This window comes from Aspergillus caelatus, assembly GCF_009193585.1.
Source record: "Aspergillus caelatus strain CBS 763.97 unplaced genomic scaffold BDV27scaffold_312, whole genome shotgun sequence".
Lineage (NCBI taxonomy): Eukaryota > Fungi > Ascomycota > Eurotiomycetes > Eurotiales > Aspergillaceae > Aspergillus > Aspergillus caelatus.
Window position 1 is genome coordinate 19,447 of NW_022475575.1, and position 18,706 is coordinate 38,152.

Consider the following 18,706-nt stretch of genomic DNA (forward strand, 5'->3'; position numbering starts at 1 on the left):
CTCTACTCTAGGTACCACAACCCCTAAACCTAGGGCCTACACTCTAGATATCTACACTATCACCACCACCACTACTACTACCACTACGATAAATCTATAAAGTCAAGAAAATTATACTACCATAAAATAGTATATTATAAGGACCAGATACCGTAGCATATACATAATTTAAAAACGTAAGACTACAAATATGTAGCAGCCGTGGCCGTAAGTCAGACTTAGCCTGCCATAGTATGAGCTTCTTGCTCCAAAGAGGCATCACAGCTTATGTCTCGAAGCCGTTAATCTTATCAATACGCTGCTTTTCTCCTTCAACAAGCAACCTGTAATGTAAAGCCTAGGATCATAAATGGGCTATTCTTAAAGAGCAAATCGACTACTAGAAGACCGCGAAGCTGATATCATATAATTCGTTGCTCAGATTTGATCTTAAGTAAAGCTGATCCGCCCCGGAATCCTGCTCCACTTAAAGGCGGTCCTGAATATGAATCGAGGGATTCTGCTTCTGTGTACAACATAAGATTGTATTGAGCCCCGCGCGCGTATATTGGTTTGTGTCTAATACCATGTTAATAGTTTGTGAGTGATCAAGCGCCCCACAACACATAGAGCGCTGCTTGATTCTCATTTCCTAGGCCACGAGCCACAGCCTGTTGCAATAGCTGCAGCGTAGTAGCTGTAATCTGGAGAGGGTAATTGTAGACCTGGGCAAGGGTCATGACTTGCTTCTATACCCCCGAATCAGTATACTCCACACAGACATGACGAAAGATAGCCTCACCAGTATGTTCCTTGACTGTGTTAGAGTACGTATAGAAGCCCTTTGTTCTCCTATTGTCATTGTAGCGACTGCTTCGAAACTTCTGCTTGTACCCGCTGCGTTCGAAATCACTGAAGTCAGGGCCTTGATCGAGAGACCAAGTTTCATACCGAGGGCAAGAGCCTCAACTGCTGCTGCCCCGTGAACAATATCCAGCATATAGCAGATCAGATTAGACTTTTGCTCATAGTCAGCTGTATCGCTTTCTTGGTGCGTCAACCTGGAAACCAGGGACAAATCTTGAGGAATGAATATTCGGACTAGGCCAGAATCGTCTTCTTTTTCATAACCAGCTCGCGCCGCAAATTGATAGAGATGCTCTGCTGCAGATGCGATATACATGGGGACGTTCTCATTGAGACCTTCACAAACGACAATCCGCTACGGCCCGTGTTAGCACCTTCGCTCCTATGGGTGACAAGATGAGTGGGCGTACCATATCTTTGACAAAGATGCTGAGAGCAGAGTGAGGCGACCAGTCATTGGAGAGCATGTGTGGCACTCGGTTCTCAAACATCCAACTATGTGCAGGGCTTTGCACCACCGTTTCATAAAATAGCTTCGTATTCAGCCCTATCGTCGCGGCTAGTCCCATCGCCTCGGCTGCAATCGCAATATGGACGCCCGCAAGATGCTGATTGATGAGTTTGACTTTGTTGGCACTTCCGAGTCCTCCTTCAATGGGGTATAACGTTTGGCCGAGCGATTGTAGAATGGGCTGGGCACGTCTCAGAGCATCCTGTGCCCCGGACGACATGATTGTCAGTGTGCCCTGAGCTGCACGAAGCGTCCCACCGGATACAGGGCAGTCAACAAGACTGATATCGGGCCGAGAGAACCGATGGTGGACCTGGTCCAAGACCTCTTGCGGGAAGGCGGGGGCAACAGTGGAGCATAATATGATAATGGCATCCTTCTTCAAGCCAAACACAGCACCCGTTGATTCGGTGAAGAGTACATGATCTATCTGCATGGAATTTGCTACCATGCAGATTAAGAATGAGGCATCATGAACACATTCTCGTGGACTGAGGGCAGCCGTACCGCCCATGGCTAGTAACGTCTCGAGGGCCATGGGGTTTACGTCGAATCCAGTGACGGAAAACCCATCCTTCAGCAGATGTACAGCCATTCCCATCCCCATGGCGCCGAGGCCGACAAATGCGATCTTTGGCTTGGTACTACCTTCTGTCTTCGTCATAGTGACTGTTCCTGGATCGTAATAGACCACTGAAAAACGACACAGGTTCAACGAGTGTGGCTTCTATGCCGCGAGAAGCACCGTATGAATAATGATTTCTGGAGACGCTTTCCAGCTTCAGGGTGGTGTCCAAATGGCTCTTGCATATTTGCAGACCGTTCCAAGACAGGCCCTCATGCGTCCCTTCAAGTAACAGGCAAATTGAGATCTGCCACTCCACCCCTCTACTACTCCACTACTCCACCTCAAACCGTATCACTCCACTTCAAACCATACCACTCCACTCCACTCCTTTCGTCCTTCCTCATTCCACTTCTTGCGCTAACGTACCCTCACCTCCACCACAGTCTCCGATGGAGATGCGGCTTGAACGTTCAGTCAGGCTTATGGCTAGGTTACCCAGACGTAACCCGTATATTGTACGATTGTACAGGTCGATACCTAACCGAAAGACGGGAAATGCGGGGTGTACTTTTAGGCATGATACCACGCACAAGATTTTCAGTTGAGACATGTCCATGACTCCATGGTCATTGAATGCAGCCCAGCAAGCCATCGGTGGGTGACTCGATCGTCCCCTGAACCGCAGGAAAATTTCTCCTGGCGTTATGTATACTCTTCTACCTCTCACCGATTCATTCCTTGAGTATCGTGTAGAGATGTAGCTAAACCGTTTGAATCGCACATCTGGAAGGACAAGCGCTGGCTTTTGCCTTAGCCCCTGGCTATTAGGGCTACACTGACTATAGGAGCTTGATCTCAGGAGGGATATTGTGCACGCTGTAGAGAGACATAGGAACGCCATGTTAATTCAGGAACCGTTATAACTACATAAAACAGTAACATAAACCGTAGCAGTCAAGCTGAGCACCATTTAGGCACGAGTACTCAAGGACATCCTGCGCTTCTCGCCCTAAATGCTATTCTATTATGTAGCAATCCATCACAGTACATAACGAAAGGCTGGCTGCTCGAAATCAGTCAAGTCGAGGAACTCCATGCCAACAGCAACGCCCTCGCCATCGGGATCGGCAACGGCCTGCCGGTCGCGTCTCCTATTTTCCACAATATTCACTAGGCGAATGGCTAGCAAGGTAGCCGCTGCGAGCGCGTACATAATGGCGACCATCAACTTGCCGTCGAAATATTCGGGAGCTTGATTCGAACGGAACGTCTGCGGTCCGATCCAGTTTCCAGCCGCGTAGGCCAATATTTGCAGACCATTCACCGTTGCCTTTTTGGTGTAGCCCAGCGTATTATTAGATATCATCACCATGACCAAGCACCATGCGGTCCCAGCAGCACCGATACAATAGTAACCCACCAACAAGCCAGCTTTTGCATGAAGGGGAAGAACAATCATCAGGATGCCACCAGCCATCGGGATCAGGATAGCGAGAATAGCAAAGCTGGTTCGGTCCAGATATTTGTCCGAAAGATATGTCAGTCCCAGCTTGCAGGCAATATCAACCAGGCCCATGGGCATATTCAGCATGAGGGACATGCGGCTGGAGAAGCCGAAAGAGTTGATAATGAGGGAGCCAAAAGTCGTTATGCCTCCATTTGGGATATTCATCAAGAGCGAGAAGAGCACGTACAGATAAGTGCGCGGATCCCGAAATGCTTCCAAGAAATGAGCCCACTTCCATGTACGGCTCCCGATACCTTGGAAGTTGCCTCGGATACGATCAACCGCAATGATTTTCTCGCGTTGGCTTAGGAAGTTGGCCTGAATCTGATTGTCGGGCATGAGCCAAAAATAGAGCAAGCCGGTGAGCACGGTAGGCAAGCCTAGGACGAGGAAGAGTATCTTCCACACAGCAATGGAAGCTTCCCGCACCCCGGACAGTCCATACGCAATAGCCGCAATCAGTATCTGAGCGACACCGTTGCAAGCGAGCCAGAAACCCATGCGCTTGGCCTGCTCCTCCTGTTTATACCAGCAAGAGGTGAACAGCACGAAGGCCGGAGTTACTGTCGCCTCAAATGCGCCGAGGAAAAAGCGGACGCACAGCAGGCCGGCGTAATTATGAGCTGCGACATGACACAGGAGCACGACGCCCCAGACCAGAATACTGAATGAGGTATATTTTCCTAGGGGAAGTCGCCGTAGCAGATACGTGGTGGGAAATCTACTCCCGACATCAGCATCGGCGAAGACAAGATAGAGAGAAAGTGTAACGCTACGTACTCCCAGAATATGTATCCTGCGTAGAAAATGCTCGAGATCCAGCTATATTGCTGTGACTGGGGATCTAAGTGCGTGTCCTCGCGGATGCCCATCAGCGAGGCATAGTTCAAAGACGTTTTGTCGGCAAATTGTATCAAATATACCCAGCACAGCAAAGGCATCAGAACGCGATCGATCTTGGACAACACTGTGCGGGACTCCGCTGGGGTATATTCGATCTCTTCCGCAGCCAGAAACTGCAGGGCTGGATCAACATCCCGTGCCTGGTCATGCTTGATCTCGCCGCGCTGAACCTCCGTGTCCACTTGCTCCATGCCATAGCTGGATAGTGCTTTCGAACCCTTGTCTTCGTTGCATTGGGTGGTCATGCTGCTGCCTTTCTGTGCACATTCACCGGATCTATCAAATTCAAGAATTTCTAATTTGGCGGAGTCAACGACTCTCCTTAAATGGCTCCTCGAGCTGACCATGGAGAAAAAGGCCCCCAGATTTCCAAGAATTCCAGGATCTCCGACGATACAATCATTTGCGGGGCTGATAAATGGAGCTCCATCCGTTGCCAAGCTCCTTATCTCGTCCAGGCCTCTCGTGGAGCCCTAACTCGATCAAAGTTACCAGAACCCCCCACCTCGCGTATTGACGCCAAAACATTGACATGAGACCACGAGTCCACCAGTGAGGCAGAAGTCGACAAGGTTTCACTGGGCTATATCTTGTAGAAATACTGAGAACATTAAACTCCAGTCTTGGCTCATTTAGGTACATGGTGCCCTCGTAAAGGTGAGCATAGCTAACGTCAAGGCCATTGTGTCGCATTATGTCGCCATATACTTTAGCGCGAGGACGAAGGCCCCCAGGAAATTTTACCGTGGTGATATTGAGCATGGATGTTCTGGACCTCATTCAAGGATAGTTGAGCTGGAAAAAGGTGTAACTACAAAATGTAAACTTGAATAAAAAAGAAGCATTTAATCTGCGGTGGTATAACAACTTCAGAGACAACATAAAGAAGACACGCGACAAGTAAATTGATAATTCATACAAAATCCATGGATGGGATCATATCACATCCTCCCTCCATCTATACTAGCTGAAGGAACTACGAAGGGGGTTGGTTTCCTTGCCGACTATTCTCACTCCAAAACGGTAGCCCCACGTCTACCCGCGCAATGCCATAGAGAGCCGAACTATCTAACCACTCGCCGGCATGCTCGCGGGCAATGTTCAGCCTTCTCGAAGCCGTTTCGAGCGTGTGCAAGCGAACGTTATAACAGTCAGCAATAGATAGAGCGTGCTTCATGTCCTTGCATGCAAGAGCAGCCGCGAACCCAGGCGGTGTGTCCAAAGGAGGTGCATAAGCTCCGCTCGTGATTCGATGGCTGTAACTTTGCAATACGGACCCGAACATGTTGCCAATAAATTCTTCCATCTGCTGGGTGCCAATTCCAGCAACTTCAGCAAAGACCTGTGCTTCAGCAATGACCTCCATGAAGCTGATGACGAGGATATTCCTTCATATAGACGAGGATTTAGTGGGTAAAGAATAACCACATGAGGGAGAGGTATCTTGATTTACCCTGAGATTTTGAGGAGACTCGACTTTCGCACGTCTTCTCCCATATCAATGATGCAGCGTCCCATGATATTGATGATGAGAGGTCTAACAGTCGTGACTGCTGCAGCAGGACCAGCCACAGCAAAGATGAGTTTTCCAGCGGCTGCTACTGGACTGGCACCAAACACTGGTGCCGCAATAAACGTCGCACCGTGGCCGCTGAGGTGTTTCGCTGCCCACTCAGATGTGTCTGGATGAAGAGTAGATGTGTCAACGAAGATTTTCCCGTTTAGAGAAATCTCCATGGCGGCAGCCTTCTTCAACAAATCGACCAGAACATCATCGGTGGAGATCTGGAAGCCGTCAGTCATTCTTCCAAGCCAGACATTGTGAGGCGAAGAAGGATAAAGCTGCACCCACCATGGTGAAAATCACATCTGACTTCTGAACTAGCGCACCAAACTCTTCAGGCCCAGCTCCCATATCATGAAGAGCATCTCCCTTGGAGATTGTTCTGTTGCTGTATCGAAGCGGAGGCAAGCCATTTGCTTGAAAGTACTTCTGGAGGTTCAATGACATGCCAAGGCCCATAGATCCAAGGCCATACTATCATGCATCATGGAGTGAGTCATGTGGATCCAAACATTGGATCGAATGTTCCAAACCTACCCAGCCAACTCGTGGAATAGACGGGGTCATTCTTGCGAATCGTGAATAATCCTCGAAAGACGTTCCTGAGAAGAGTATGCAGTATGTGCACTGAGCTCATGTAGTAGTCTTAAATGGGTCCGGGCCAGAAGTCGTAGATTGCCCAAGTGGGGCATGGAGCGAAAGGGGTGGCCAGAGGCATTGGGCAAGTGGAGCTCCACATGCTCCATTTACTCTGAGCCACAACTGGCGTCGTCAGGAAGTTCTCGCAGTACAGCCAACATCGACGGCCCAATGCTCCACACAAATCGCTGCCGACAGAAAGCCTTGACCAGATCCGCAAACATCAATTGGCCTTCCCTTAATAGAGAAGAGAAGGCGTCACGATCTGGAGACCACAAGCGTGGATCGCGATTATCCCGATTATGTCTAGTGGTCGAAGAGTAGAGCAGGGTGGCCTCCATGAGTGTGTTGAAAATCAATATGCACGGCTCGGATGTCCGGGGGAGCTGGTTGAACGTATTCAAGTGGTCACGAATCTCGGTAGTGGCACGCCTGAGCGCTCCCCAAATACACAGAAGGATCCCATAGCTGGTAACTGTGACCCAAGGCGCTTCATAGGCAACCTTTTCCGAGTTCACGCCATAAATGCTGGCGAGTGCCGCAGAAAGCTCACTGAGTAAAGCGAGCACTCCTTCATTGCCGCCCGGACGAGGTGCCAACAAGGGCGCAGATCGTCGGACTGCGACAAAGTTGCCTCTCATCAGATGGGTCGAGGCAGCCATGCCGGCAATCAGGCTATTGTCGACGATGCCTCCAATCAGCAGCTGATCAGGTCGGCATAAACTGACCTGTAGGGAAACAAGAAAGAGCTCATTTGTTCGCCATAGGAGATATTGCGGACTGTCACTCGTGGAAGCCATGTCTTTCACAATTTTCCCGATGTTGCGTATTGCCATATGAACACTCTTGGTCTGACTTTGAGTCAAAATGTGAAATGGATTTGGGTCAGAATAGCTGGGTGGCATTTGGTAGTAACACCTTGTGAAGTCCCGCACCAGTGTATCCAGGTTTGCTAGCACGCAGAATGCCGCCAGTGGGGATGCTTCGAGGACGGAGGATATCTCGGTCCCGGGAGCTTCGGTCATGAGCTGCTGCGTCGCCATCGTCAAGGACGCTGCCGCTAGCCCGCGTGGCCGGTGAAGTAGATCGTTGGTAAATGTAAATCCAGAGACCCCAAAATATTCGTTGAACCTCCGGATCCATATTTCAGGGTCTTTGGCCTCCCAGAGTTTGGTGGGAAAAGGAAGCTCCCATCCAAGTTCCATGGACGACATTAATGGCCGAAAATTGCAGGGGACGAACACGTGTGAGTCCAGGAATATTAGCGTATAGAGCGCCACTCGCGTGGACTCAGCGGTTATGTAGGAGGTCCATCGAGCATAGAGTGTTTGTGATTCATCTCCGCGGGGATAATCGAGGTCATACAACCAGGATTGTGACTCAGGCATGGCAATCTCTTGATGGGAGAGACCGACCTCGCGTATAGCCTAACTTTCAATAAGCAAAACTGTAGCAAAACAAACAAATAAATAAAAATCAAAACAAACGAAATGAAATGAAAGGGAGGAAAGGGCTAGACCAACATCAACAATTTGCCGCAACATCGCTCGTGCTGTTTGGAACTGAGTTGTTTCTCCTGCATAGACCCCGTATATTATGTAAAGGATCCAGGTTTGCATGACCCAGGGTTTCCGTATGTCGCGGCATTCGTTGAGGATCTAATCTCGACATCACTTAGCATCTCCGCACATCGAGCTGAGAAGGGAGGATGTCTCATGTACCATATTCCGAAGCTCCAGCTGTCCACTTTGCCACGCATCCCTACGCCAATGCGCACGAGCTTGGACCTCTTCATCGCTGCATGGAATGGTCGAATATAAGCTACCTATCAGACTCACAGCATCGAGCAAGAGCTTCGGTGCTGATGCTACTGTAAATGTGGGCCGATGTAACAAAGGCAGAGATGGATGGAAATGCTCAAAATAGTTCTTGACATTTTCAGCCAAGTGATGGTGGTTTCTACGTTGAAGTTACGGTCATTAGAAACATATTTCTGCATACTTGACATGAACTTCATTAGGGAAAGGCATACACCGGCGATGGCAATAGGAATTCTCGCGGAAAGTCAGTAGCAAAGGAGCCGTGTGCCTCCCAGAACTGATCACCAGATCTTAGACTCGCGGCCGGCGCCTCAGTCGTCGATAAGAGCGCTGTTGTAGGGCCCGTTGCCTGATAGCTCTGCTGCAAATTCGTTTGCGGTCGAGATGTATGATTATTCGATACCTCTACCGGGCAACGATCACGGTGCCGTTTGAATACGTCGCTGGGAGCTGGTTAGTGATACTCAAACGAGAAGGTTGACGCCAGGGTGAGCGAGACCTTCGGGCAAACACAGCATGACAGCCATCGCATTTGAAATCATGGCTCTGGGCACGGCGATGGCCTAAGTAAACAGTAATCACTACCTTGCGGTCTTGTTGCTCTCGAAGCGTGAGAACTTACGGGCGCGCTTGTGTCGTCGCAGATTTTCCTGTTGACATGGCTTTCGTATGAGACATTTCAGATGGTACAGGCAGAGAAAATATTATTGCTCACATTTCTAGTGAACATTTTCGGGCATTCATCGCAAGGAAATGGGCGACGCGAACTGGGAATCCCACTCTCTACAGGGGCCTTTGCATGATTGCCAGCCATTGGAATTGTTTCCATGATCCAAGCGAGAATGGTAAAGGACGGAGTTCTCGGTTGATGCCACGAGTGCTCAGCAGGATACCCGTTAATTCTTGCTCGAGAGGAGATAAGGGGGCAAACCCAGCTATATGGAGTCCTCGGTCTGATTCATGGGGCAGACTGCGATTTATAGAGGACGAACTATGCCTCAGGCAGTTTCCCCTCCTCATCCGTACCACGTGACCCTGACAGGTCCCATTCCTGCCAGTCTCAATACACTGACGGACCGGTACAGCTTTGTTCCGACACGTACGAAGTGTTGTTGTTGTCACGAGACGCGTTCAGTTGGGGGAAGTGGTTGACCATGCCGTCCTTGGTTCTTTTTTTCTTTTTTTTCTTTTTTTTTTTTTTGCCCTAATTCCCGATGCGAGTGATTGTCCTCTCGGCTTCATATTTTCCTGCCGGTATACTTTACCATCAACCTGGTCAAATCTGATAATACTGTCAGCGATAACCAGGAACAAGCAAGGCATGCCCCTATAGGTACTTCGTTAGACGTAGACATTCGACCTGACCAATGGCCATACGAGGTCTAAATCTCACGCCGAGAGCATACAGAAGCGCGTTTCGCAAAAGCTGTCTGACAAAGATAGATGTAAGTCTATGCTCTCTATTTCAAAATGAGAGTTCGCCGACGATTAGGTTCGCTGTACACCTTACTCTCAGAAAGATCATACAATTATACAATATGTTTCTCCTTCGTAGCACACGCCTTGTATTAGTGGACGGAGTGGTGGCCTCCAGGGTGCTCTATGGTGACTGTATTCGCTGATTGGAAGAGGACCGAATTTATCTATGTACTACACGAGGCCAATCTAGATAAAATATAATCCACGTATAGTTTAGAAAGTGATAGATAGACTACATATACTAACAACTTGCTAATAAATCTAGTGAATGAGTACCTTCTCTGGTAAATTATTACGGAATTTTGTGTGGAAAGTACAAGTGCTTCAAATACTACGACTACAAATATATATTCCGTGTGAGTTAGTAGTAATAGACTCAAGACTAGATTAACGTGTCAACGCAGAGATATCAGGCCTTTTTTGGCCTTAAGCAAATTTACACACCGATACAAAATACATATCTCAATATTAGAATACAAATTAACCATGGCAGTGGTATAAAGGAGCTCTGAATTGTTTCATTTTTTGGCGACGAAGGGCGGGTGGGTCTGCTGACCTAAGAGACGGCTAACAGAAAAACAAAAACCTGACAAACAAACAAGCCGTTCATGCCTTCGTTGATATCACGGGGTCAATCTCCGTCCCTCCGTCTTTTCTCTCTCCATACAGTAGGCTCGCGATTTGTCCCTATTTTCACTTTGCTGGTCCCAATCGACGCATCAGTGAATCCCATAACGCCAATCCAGAAGCCCGAGACAAGTACTTGCGATTATAAACGCTACATCCCAATGAGCTACCCTTTACCTAGGAACCCCCGAGGCGACCGCTCGTGTCGTTTCTGGTGACATAACGTTGGGGGAAAAAAAAATTTTTTTTCTTAAAATCAAGAGGTGCTGGTTGCATGATCATGGTCCTTTAGGTATTTTATAGTCGTCTCGACATTGCTGTTACGTGGACTCCCATCATTGAGGACACAAGCATCAAAAAGGGACGGATCTGCATCGACATTTTGAAGTAGGCTTAAATACCATGTATCGTTGAGAGATGTACTCCCCTGTCGACCTCTCAGCCGACGTTGATCCTTCTGCACATTTTCCTCAGTGGGCACGGTTGTGCCTCCAGTGGCAAGCCCTATTGTCCACGGAAGCTTTGGTAGGCCCAGAACCACGTACGTCGTGTCTCTGATGATCGGTGGCAGGAGTTCGTTTCGTGGCAGACGGCCGGTTGCCAGGCTAGAGTCAATACATGTTGAAATTAAGAGATACGCACGCGGATATTTCAGGAACGCTTCAGCCCAACCTCTTATTCGCAACCTTTTGAACGCAGGGGACAGAAGCTTATCACGCCCTTTCTCCTCTACTTCATTGGCTTCGAGGCATTTTGAGTCTTCGGTCAGCGATGAGCCAGTCTGTGGGACGTTGCTTTCTAGAAGCAGGTTTTTGGTAATAGCGTATGCCAGGTGCAGGATCTGATGCGTGCCTTGGGAGAAGAGTTCTGTGACGTCGTACACTCTCCGTGACTGATCAATGACCTCGGAGCATTTGTCAAGAGCATGCTTTCGTTCAACCATGTCCGAATAAGACATAGATAGCTTGACGTCTATCGCTGCGAGCACCATGGGAGTGCCACAATACGCAAGTCTTTCGCCCTGGTCAGTATAGGAAAACAGGAAATGGAATATCCGTTTGGACGGCACTTAAGCCTCGATTGAAGTCTTTGAAATTGGTATCTGGGGACATAGGGCTTATTGTTAAGAGCAAGGTGACTTACACACTCAAGGGGATATGTTCCGTTAGGTTCCTTGAGCTGAAATAACCAAGCTTCTGCGTGATCTGAAATACGGCGTCTTTCAAGTCTTTGGCCACAGGCAGCAGGATCGACGCTGAGCGGTCTTGGATCAAATCGAGGTGGCTTTCCACAAGGAGCGTCTCATAATGGCCCAGGACCATACGAGCGGTCCTGTCAAACCTGTGAGCGAGAGCACAGCACCATGTTCGCCAGTAGTAACTTACTGGTAGTGCAAAGCAGTTAGATTGATGATAATTCCAACAGTTTCTGGTTCGGCGATGCCAGTATGATGCAAGGGGGAATAAACCGTTTCTTCCCACTGAGTGAGCTCCGCTCGTAGCTGCTTGATCCTTGTGAGATATATATCCAGCTCATGATGGGATAGACGTGGAGCATCCCCGTCCGAGGCCGAGAACGAAATGGTTATGACATCCGTCAAGATCGCAGCCAGCTGGCATTGGGCCTGGAACACTTTCAGCAGCAGGCGCTTGGCATTGGGCTCATAGAACGGGGACATCATGATTTCGTTGGCCATGTCTTCCTCGTGTAGATAGTCAATGTTCAAGTTGAAATTCGCGGATGTGAACTGAGGCCGACGGTGACGGCCAAGCCACAGGAAGCGATCGCGGACAAAAATAGACCACCACAGTCGTTTCTTGGCACACCTATTGGGATCCTGGACCGAAGGATGGAGACCCAAGCCTGTAGCGGTTGCATTGTGGATTGCGCACATGTTCCAGGTCATCGTTGCTTGGGGGTCTTCGGCTGTGGTGTGGAATGTTAGCAGCAGGGCGCCTTGGGCTCGTGCTAAGGGGTCGCTCTCGAAGTTAGTATCATACAGCATCTAGTTTGGTCAGGCGTACATTAGCAGACGGATAAGTATTTTTTTTTTCTCCAGCATGTACAAAGATCCAAAAAAAGACATACTTTGGCGCGGTGATAAAACGTTCTTCTTGCTTCGCATGCATTCTTGAAGCCACATTGCTGGATGGTTTCGAGGGGCACAAACTGCACCGTCGAGTCCATGGTTAACCCGAGGCCGAGTGGCCACATGACGGAAGAAGGGTACATACCGCGCAGCTCGAAAGAAGTATGGCTTGAAAAACGAAGAGCGAGATTTTGGGCGCGTAGTCGCTGTCCTCCGGTTGGAGATATGTGTTCCAAAACTCCACTTCATCCAAGATGGGGACAGACGGATGCACGAGCAGGAAGTATTTCATGATGAAAACATCCACCGTAACCTTGGGAGGCATGTCTAGACAGCCACCTGTCACGAGGATATGCACATCGCTCATCGGAAGCAGAGATAGGGCCTTGAGGTCTAGAAAATGTTGTCCAGAAAAGCTAGCACCGACACTGCCCAACCTCATCCGAGGCGAGTTCATAGGCAGGGGGTCAACTATCTGGGTCGAAGCATCAGACTCATACTCAAATGTCGTTTCGGTATGACTAGGCGACTGCAACAGTGCCGGAAACCCAGTCGCTGGTGGTAACACGGCGGATTGGGGAGTGGTTTCGCAGGGCTCTCTACTGGCATTGAAGGTGTTTTGTTCGTCCTCACTGGGCTTCGTCAACCTTTCGGCAGTGTTCCGACGCTGGCCCTGTTTCAGATTCTTGAAACGTGTCGTAGCATTGGGGCGCAGAGTACAGTCCGTTCTGCCGTCGAGCACGCAGTTCGTGCAAGGATAGCCGAGAATCGATGCATCACAGCGCACCTTGCGTCCATGGCATCGGTAGCAGGCCGCAGCCGCGCGTCGGATGCGTTTCTCCGCTGGCCGAGGGCCTTTAGTCTGGTACATGATTATCTCAGGAGGCTAGCCCGTGGACCCAATCAATGTAAGAGAGTCTGAGTGGATAGAGTCTATAATTCTTTAGGAGTATGTCGCAACAGCGATCGCAACAAGCGGGAGATATGACAGCTGTGGAAATCCAGTGGTTTTGGGGTGTTCTCAAGGCTGTCCAACGTTTACATATTAACCAGGGGTTTCCTGGCGACTTGCCTTTCTTACTATGAGTGGCCATGGCTGAACGCCGCGTCACACATAATCCTTTCCCCAGGTTTACAGTTCGAGAGCATCTCCAATCTGCTCCAACCGCATTGAGCACACTCCTGATTCTAGCTGAATCAGAAAGCGCCATCTAGTCTCGCGGCCCGCGGTATGCAACTTCCCCCGCGGGGAAACCCTAATTTGCAGCGACAGGCCATGATCGACCTGCGGGGTTCTCCTCGGACTATTCTGCCCATCAAGCGAATCGGATTTGCGATCATCCTGCTAGTGTCGTGTGAAGATATAGCGGCGTTGTCTGTGTGTACCGCCTTGATCTACCTATTGGCCACACCTGTTGGGGGATTAGTTATACGAGTAGGTCGAGGGGCGATATCTTGCTTGTCCTTACGTTCTGACCCCGCCAGGTCGATTGCGCTCAGGTGATACCGGCTTTCATTAATTTAATCCTGATCAGGGCACCAGTTTTCATCCAAAACATCACGTCTCGTTCCTCGAACCCCCCCGACGAGAATCTGGCACCAAGACATGGGACAAGTGAAACAGGGCTTACTGAAGATGCCACATGGCAAAGAGGAGGTGGACCTCGAGGCAGCCGACTACCCTGGCAGGCTCGGATGGCTTGAACAATCATATGCATGGCCACGACTGAGAAGTCATCTGGAGAGGGTTTTGTGCTGGACACTCTCGTGGATTGTCTTCCTTGCTGTCATCTATTTGTACTGTAAGTCAATCGATGCTAAGCTAAATGGACTCAGCTAATCCGTGACAGTGGTTTCCTGAGGGCTCATAGTGGATGCTGTTTTAGAGTGCGGTGAATTTTGCTCTTGTTCTTTGGGTAGACTCGTCGTTATCTGGCGTTTACCAATCGGGCCCCTATATGTCTATCTATGTCCCTTGGAGCAACGTACATGTATACATAACTTTATTATGTGGATGGGCTGGACGCATCGCGATGGTTCATATGTTACAATTCTCAAGAGTGCTACCATCCCCATTAATCTGATGTAATTTGTAGTCAATTCATATTTCAGCCTGGTTGCATACGCGTAAAGACATAACATATCGAAAAGTCGAGAGCAAGACGGCTTATTCATGAGAGTAATACAGAGAGCGTACTTGACACATTGACAAGAGCGCCAGTAGAGCCAATGAATAGAAACAGGAACACACTGCAGGCTGCATGGGAATGAGGGAATCATCATCAAACATGAGAACACTAGTCGTAACGCATTAGGCCATCCTCCTCAGTCGACGACGCATGTCTCTCATGTAGTATTTCATGGGGACTGTTCGAATAAAACGAGGGATAATCGGGTAGGCGATCTTGGCCCCTAGGATTACCGATTTATAGATCGAGCGGCGCAGACGCCCGTCGCTCATGCCGTACTCTACACGCAGACGTTCGGGGAGCATCCGAGCTGTCATCAAGCGCACGAAGGGTAGACCCATACGCAGGGGCAGGAACAACTGCTTGTTATACAACAAGTCCTGGGCGATGTTGCGGGCGTGATCGGTAACTTCCAGGTTGGCCACCGTCTTGTCCCAGTAGCGCCAGAAGGCCTTTCTGTCCTTGGGCCAGATCTCGAGCGGTACACGCAGAGACCGCGCCAGGACAGAGTATTCTCGATAGATCATATCAGCCTTGCGGGGATCCATGGCGCCGTAGACCTCTTCATACATGAAGATGCCGCTGGCATACAAGGTGGCCGCCACCCACATCTGAAGGTGCGGGTCATCCGCCGAATAATCCGGCCCTTTTACCTCGGCGTGGGCACGATTGACCATGGAGATGATCGCGCGCTTCTCGTCCTTTGTGCCGAATGCCATGCAGTAGACGAAGGTCAACGTTGTCCGCAGACGATGTAGGGGCCGGTACGCAAAGCTGCTGTGATTATCGACGCCTTTGGCGACACCGGGCATGGCAACTTGCAGAAGGATGGCTGCAGCCCCGGTGGCGAGCAAAACCCCTTCTCGCACAATCTTCTGCACATTTTCTGTGCTTTGAAGGGAGTCCAGCAGCTCGTCGTCCGGAACCATGCTCAGAGTGGGCTTTTCCGAGATACTTGATTGCCATGGCTCCGGGGAGTCGTCTCGCTTCGACTCCTCCGAGTCAGGCGTAGTCACTCGTGGCATTTCCGGTTTATTCATTGTGAGACTTTTTGAGCATGTAGATAAAACGTGCTAGTAGAATCTTTGCACACAGAATACCAGTCCATCGTAAGACCAAGACATCGCACCATGGCTTTCGAATATATAACCCTCTATCCTACGTATTTGGCCACACACAAAAGCTGCAGCGACTCTCATCCACGAATTTAATTCCACGGCCGCGGCAGGCAGTCCGAGGCGTGGATCTGCGGGGAAGTAGGAGGGATAAATTAATCAAGCTCAATAAATTAAATTGGCGCTGGAAGGATTTTCTTCCGCGGTTAACGGTCCGAGGCACTCCTGCAGAAATGCACAGCACAGCCTCTGAGATACATCTGACAAAACGAAATTATGAGTGTCGATAGGCTAAATTCGTTAGACCAAAAAAAAAAAAAAAAAAAATACTTAATTGAAGGAAACAAATCGAAGTGACGACATTACTAAATCCTACCTCCAAGGTGCTAACCTAGGTAGCCTCATCACGAGGCCTGAAATCGACCCCGACCTTTTTTTTTTCGCCAGAATATGCCAATGTAGGGTGTTCCTAGGTCCCATTCTTCTCGTTACCAGTGCGAACCGATAGTCTCCCAAGGCACAAGGACGGACAGACCCTGATCATTCCGCACTCTACCTATTTCAGACTAATCTAGTCGGAGCAAGCTTGTTTTGACTCAGTGATGATCAGAGGGATCGTGGGTAGCCAAGATGTTCAATATAATAGTGTTTGCGGGGGCTACTCGTCCCCAGATTCCCGCTTTGACTGATAAAGTGTTTATCCCCCGCACTCCTAGTATGATTGTTCTACATGCCATAGCCCTTCCCTATCGCCTATTGTGCACTGGGAGCTCTGTCTTGTACACTGCAAAAAGACTCTAGAGTGGCATTCGCAACCTCCGAGACCCCATGGCTATCGGTGAGTCGGAAAGGCCCTTTGAGAGCTCCAGTGCCTGGAGAGAGTCTATCGATTCCGACTCCCCAGGCAAGGAGAAGCAGCGTGAAGGCGAAGGGGCAGGGCCTCGTGGCAGCACTGCCCTTGGAGCAAGGTCCAAAGACCTCCGATACAATAAGCCCAAGGGCTTTTGGCCACGCATCTTCAAGCATTTCAAGCGGTACTGGCTGTGTTATGGCCTCCTGGGGTTCATATTCCTGGCAATCTTCTTGCCCGTATTGTAAGACTGCCGCCTTTGTGTGGGTCCGTTATTTGTTGAAAAGGCCGAAAATCACTAATACTCGAGCCTTAGCTTCCTAGTCATTATACCAGCGATTGCGCAGAGGTTGGTCGATGATGCTGGCATACCAATCCACTCGGCTGCTATCATGCGGCCAACCCCTGATGGCTTAACCTTTTCGCTGTCCGCATCTTTAAGCGTGCCGCTCGGATTGAGTGTTCGGATCGATCCCTTCGACCTAAGTCTATTTAATCGAGATGTGGTGCCGAGGAAGCCATTCGTGACGGTTCCGCTCAATGGACTCCGCCTGAAAGGGAAATCAGACATCACCATCACCAACCAGACGACTGAAATCCTGGACGAGGACCAGTTCACTACGTTTTTGGCCAATGCGGTTTATTCAGAACGGTTTACGTTATCAGCTTACGGAAAGGCGACAGCTCATCTCGGAAAGATTAAAGTCCCTCTGAAACTTGATAAGGATATAGAACTAGATGGTAAGTGGTGCTGCTGCGCTCCAGCTGATCAACTAGCATTAACCTCCGGCGATCCAGGTCTCAATATGTTGAAGGGCTTCTCTATTGACTCCGCCCGAGTGGCTCTTCCACCAGAGGACGATGGTTCGAACCTGCTTGGGCAAGCAACATTGCCAAACTACTCTGTTGTTACCTTTGCTCTGGTAAGCTACATTCGCCTGTTTGTAAGGGATTCAGCGACTTACTTCTTGGACAGGGAAATGTCACTCTAGATCTTAAGATCGATGATATGATTTTAGGAAATGGTACTATTAGCAACGTGCTGCTGAAGCCAGGAAACAACTCAGTTCCTTTGCGTGCCGTGGTGGACATCCCAAACGCGATCAGAAACATCGGGCCCATTTTGGCCGCCGAGTCGGAGGCCCTGAGCCAAGGGAATGTGATGATCTCGGCATCCGGCCAGTCGACTATCTACGAGGGGGAACATATCCCGTACTTTGAGAAGGTGTTGAACAATTTGACCATCAGCGCCAACGTGCCCATTCTCAGGGTACTGTTTGGTTCCATCTCTGGGTTGGTGTCGTCGAATCCCGATGTGATGCAGAATGTGACGGACGCCTTGCGGGACACGGACTTGTCGCCTAGCCCGAATATGCGAGTAATTAATTAGTGATAAATGAGTAAATGAATAATGAGATAGTGTTAATGAGAAGAGACGATCATGTCGTTAATTTATTTTTTCCTCCAATTGTAGTTTCAAGGACGGGCGTAAATAAACCGAACCCTAAATGCAAAGCCCTAGCGTGTCAGTCGCCAGGTGATATGTCGAAGCCCCACTACTACTAGTAGATTTATTTTATGTGCCGAGTTAATTTCAACTCGGGAGACAGTCTTCAGAAAGGTATCAGCAGTCTAATTACCCCGCAGACCACAGGGGATCAACATCGCTTCCCCAGTTTTCCCACCCTCGATTTAGTCTTTCGGCATTACGGTCCGCGGCAGTGGGGCCGGCGGTACTAGAGAGTCGAGATAGAAAAGCAGAGGAGGTTATCGGCTTCGCTTACATGCGCTGATCCCACCGATCTCCAATAGCTGACCTTCTGGATAGCTTGGCCGCGGTCAGATAGCGTGAGGGACTAACCGGAAATCGTACAGTGCATGGTATCATTGTTGGTCCCCGCACGAGAACACATGGCTGCCCCGTGCTTCTTACTGTCAACCTAGGCGAGGAGAGCTCTGGTCGGAAAAAAAAAAAAAAAAAAAAAGAAAAATAATAATT

General features: G+C 49.4%; 8 protein-coding genes across 8 annotated transcripts; 2 read left to right on the forward strand and 6 right to left on the reverse strand.

The window, feature by feature from the left end:
• Window positions 1-587: 587 nt before the first annotated feature.
• Window positions 588-2,021, reverse strand: BDV27DRAFT_150204 (NAD binding domain of 6-phosphogluconate dehydrogenase-domain-containing protein; the record flags this gene model as incomplete). The annotated part of the gene is made up of 3 exons (XM_032071190.1): window positions 588-728; window positions 782-1,201; window positions 1,257-2,021. 3 exons carry the CDS (start codon window positions 2,019-2,021, stop codon window positions 588-590), a joined length of 1,326 nt encoding a protein of 441 aa, XP_031921797.1.
• Window positions 2,022-2,964: 943 nt separating this feature from the next.
• Window positions 2,965-4,580, reverse strand: BDV27DRAFT_150205 (major facilitator superfamily domain-containing protein; the record flags this gene model as incomplete). The annotated part of the gene is made up of 2 exons (XM_032071191.1): window positions 2,965-4,153; window positions 4,213-4,580. The coding sequence occupies 2 exons, from the start codon at window positions 4,578-4,580 to the stop codon at window positions 2,965-2,967; spliced, it is 1,557 nt and encodes a 518-aa protein (XP_031921798.1).
• Window positions 4,581-5,640: 1,060 nt separating this feature from the next.
• Window positions 5,641-6,501, reverse strand: BDV27DRAFT_65240 (uncharacterized protein). Its single transcript, XM_032077199.1, has 2 exons — window positions 6,188-6,501; window positions 5,641-6,120 (listed from the first exon to the last, which is right to left on the reverse strand). Exons 1-2 carry the CDS (start codon window positions 6,356-6,358, stop codon window positions 5,785-5,787), a joined length of 507 nt encoding a protein of 168 aa, XP_031921799.1. The 5' UTR covers window positions 6,359-6,501; the 3' UTR covers window positions 5,641-5,784.
• BDV27DRAFT_169245 (uncharacterized protein) lies at window positions 6,502-9,187 on the reverse strand (the record flags this gene model as incomplete). Its single annotated transcript, XM_032074984.1, has 7 exons — window positions 6,502-7,965; window positions 8,062-8,196; window positions 8,260-8,497; window positions 8,571-8,801; window positions 8,858-8,921; window positions 8,981-9,008; window positions 9,074-9,187. 7 exons carry the CDS (start codon window positions 9,185-9,187, stop codon window positions 6,646-6,648), a joined length of 2,130 nt encoding a protein of 709 aa, XP_031921800.1. The 3' UTR covers window positions 6,502-6,645.
• A 2,249-nt stretch (window positions 9,188-11,436) lies between these two features.
• On the reverse strand, window positions 11,437-13,424 carry BDV27DRAFT_169247 (Zn(II)2Cys6 transcription factor; the record flags this gene model as incomplete). Its single annotated transcript, XM_032074985.1, has 2 exons — window positions 11,437-12,469; window positions 12,699-13,424. The coding sequence occupies 2 exons, from the start codon at window positions 13,422-13,424 to the stop codon at window positions 11,846-11,848; spliced, it is 1,350 nt and encodes a 449-aa protein (XP_031921801.1). The 3' UTR covers window positions 11,437-11,845.
• A 723-nt stretch (window positions 13,425-14,147) lies between these two features.
• On the forward strand, window positions 14,148-14,496 carry BDV27DRAFT_137266 (uncharacterized protein). The gene is made up of 2 exons (XM_032068949.1): window positions 14,148-14,355; window positions 14,404-14,496. Exons 1-2 carry the CDS (start codon window positions 14,160-14,162, stop codon window positions 14,412-14,414), a joined length of 207 nt encoding a protein of 68 aa, XP_031921802.1. The 5' UTR covers window positions 14,148-14,159; the 3' UTR covers window positions 14,415-14,496.
• A 368-nt stretch (window positions 14,497-14,864) lies between these two features.
• BDV27DRAFT_150209 (oxygenase MpaB family protein) lies at window positions 14,865-15,782 on the reverse strand (the record flags this gene model as incomplete). Its single annotated transcript, XM_032071192.1, has 1 exon — window positions 14,865-15,782. One exon carries the CDS (start codon window positions 15,780-15,782, stop codon window positions 14,865-14,867), a length of 918 nt encoding a protein of 305 aa, XP_031921803.1.
• A 903-nt stretch (window positions 15,783-16,685) lies between these two features.
• Window positions 16,686-18,097, forward strand: BDV27DRAFT_150210 (DUF3712 domain-containing protein; the record flags this gene model as incomplete). The annotated part of the gene is made up of 3 exons (XM_032071193.1): window positions 16,686-16,951; window positions 17,024-17,630; window positions 17,684-18,097. The coding sequence occupies 3 exons, from the start codon at window positions 16,686-16,688 to the stop codon at window positions 18,095-18,097; spliced, it is 1,287 nt and encodes a 428-aa protein (XP_031921804.1).
• Between the last annotated feature and the right edge of the window lie 609 nt (window positions 18,098-18,706).

Excerpts from the sequence above, each read along its gene's own strand:
- BDV27DRAFT_137266 (XM_032068949.1), top strand. The coding sequence starts at position 14,160 with ATGGGACAAGTGAAACAGGGCTTACTGAAGATGCCACATGGCAAAGAG.
- BDV27DRAFT_65240 (XM_032077199.1), bottom strand. The coding sequence starts at position 6,358 with ATGGGCCTTGGCATGTCATTGAACCTCCAGAAGTACTTTCAAGCAAAT. Across the intron at positions 6,121-6,187 it reads CAGATGTGATTTTCACCATG|ATCTCCACCGATGATGTTCT; the intron begins GTGGGTGCAGCT and ends GACGGCTTCCAG.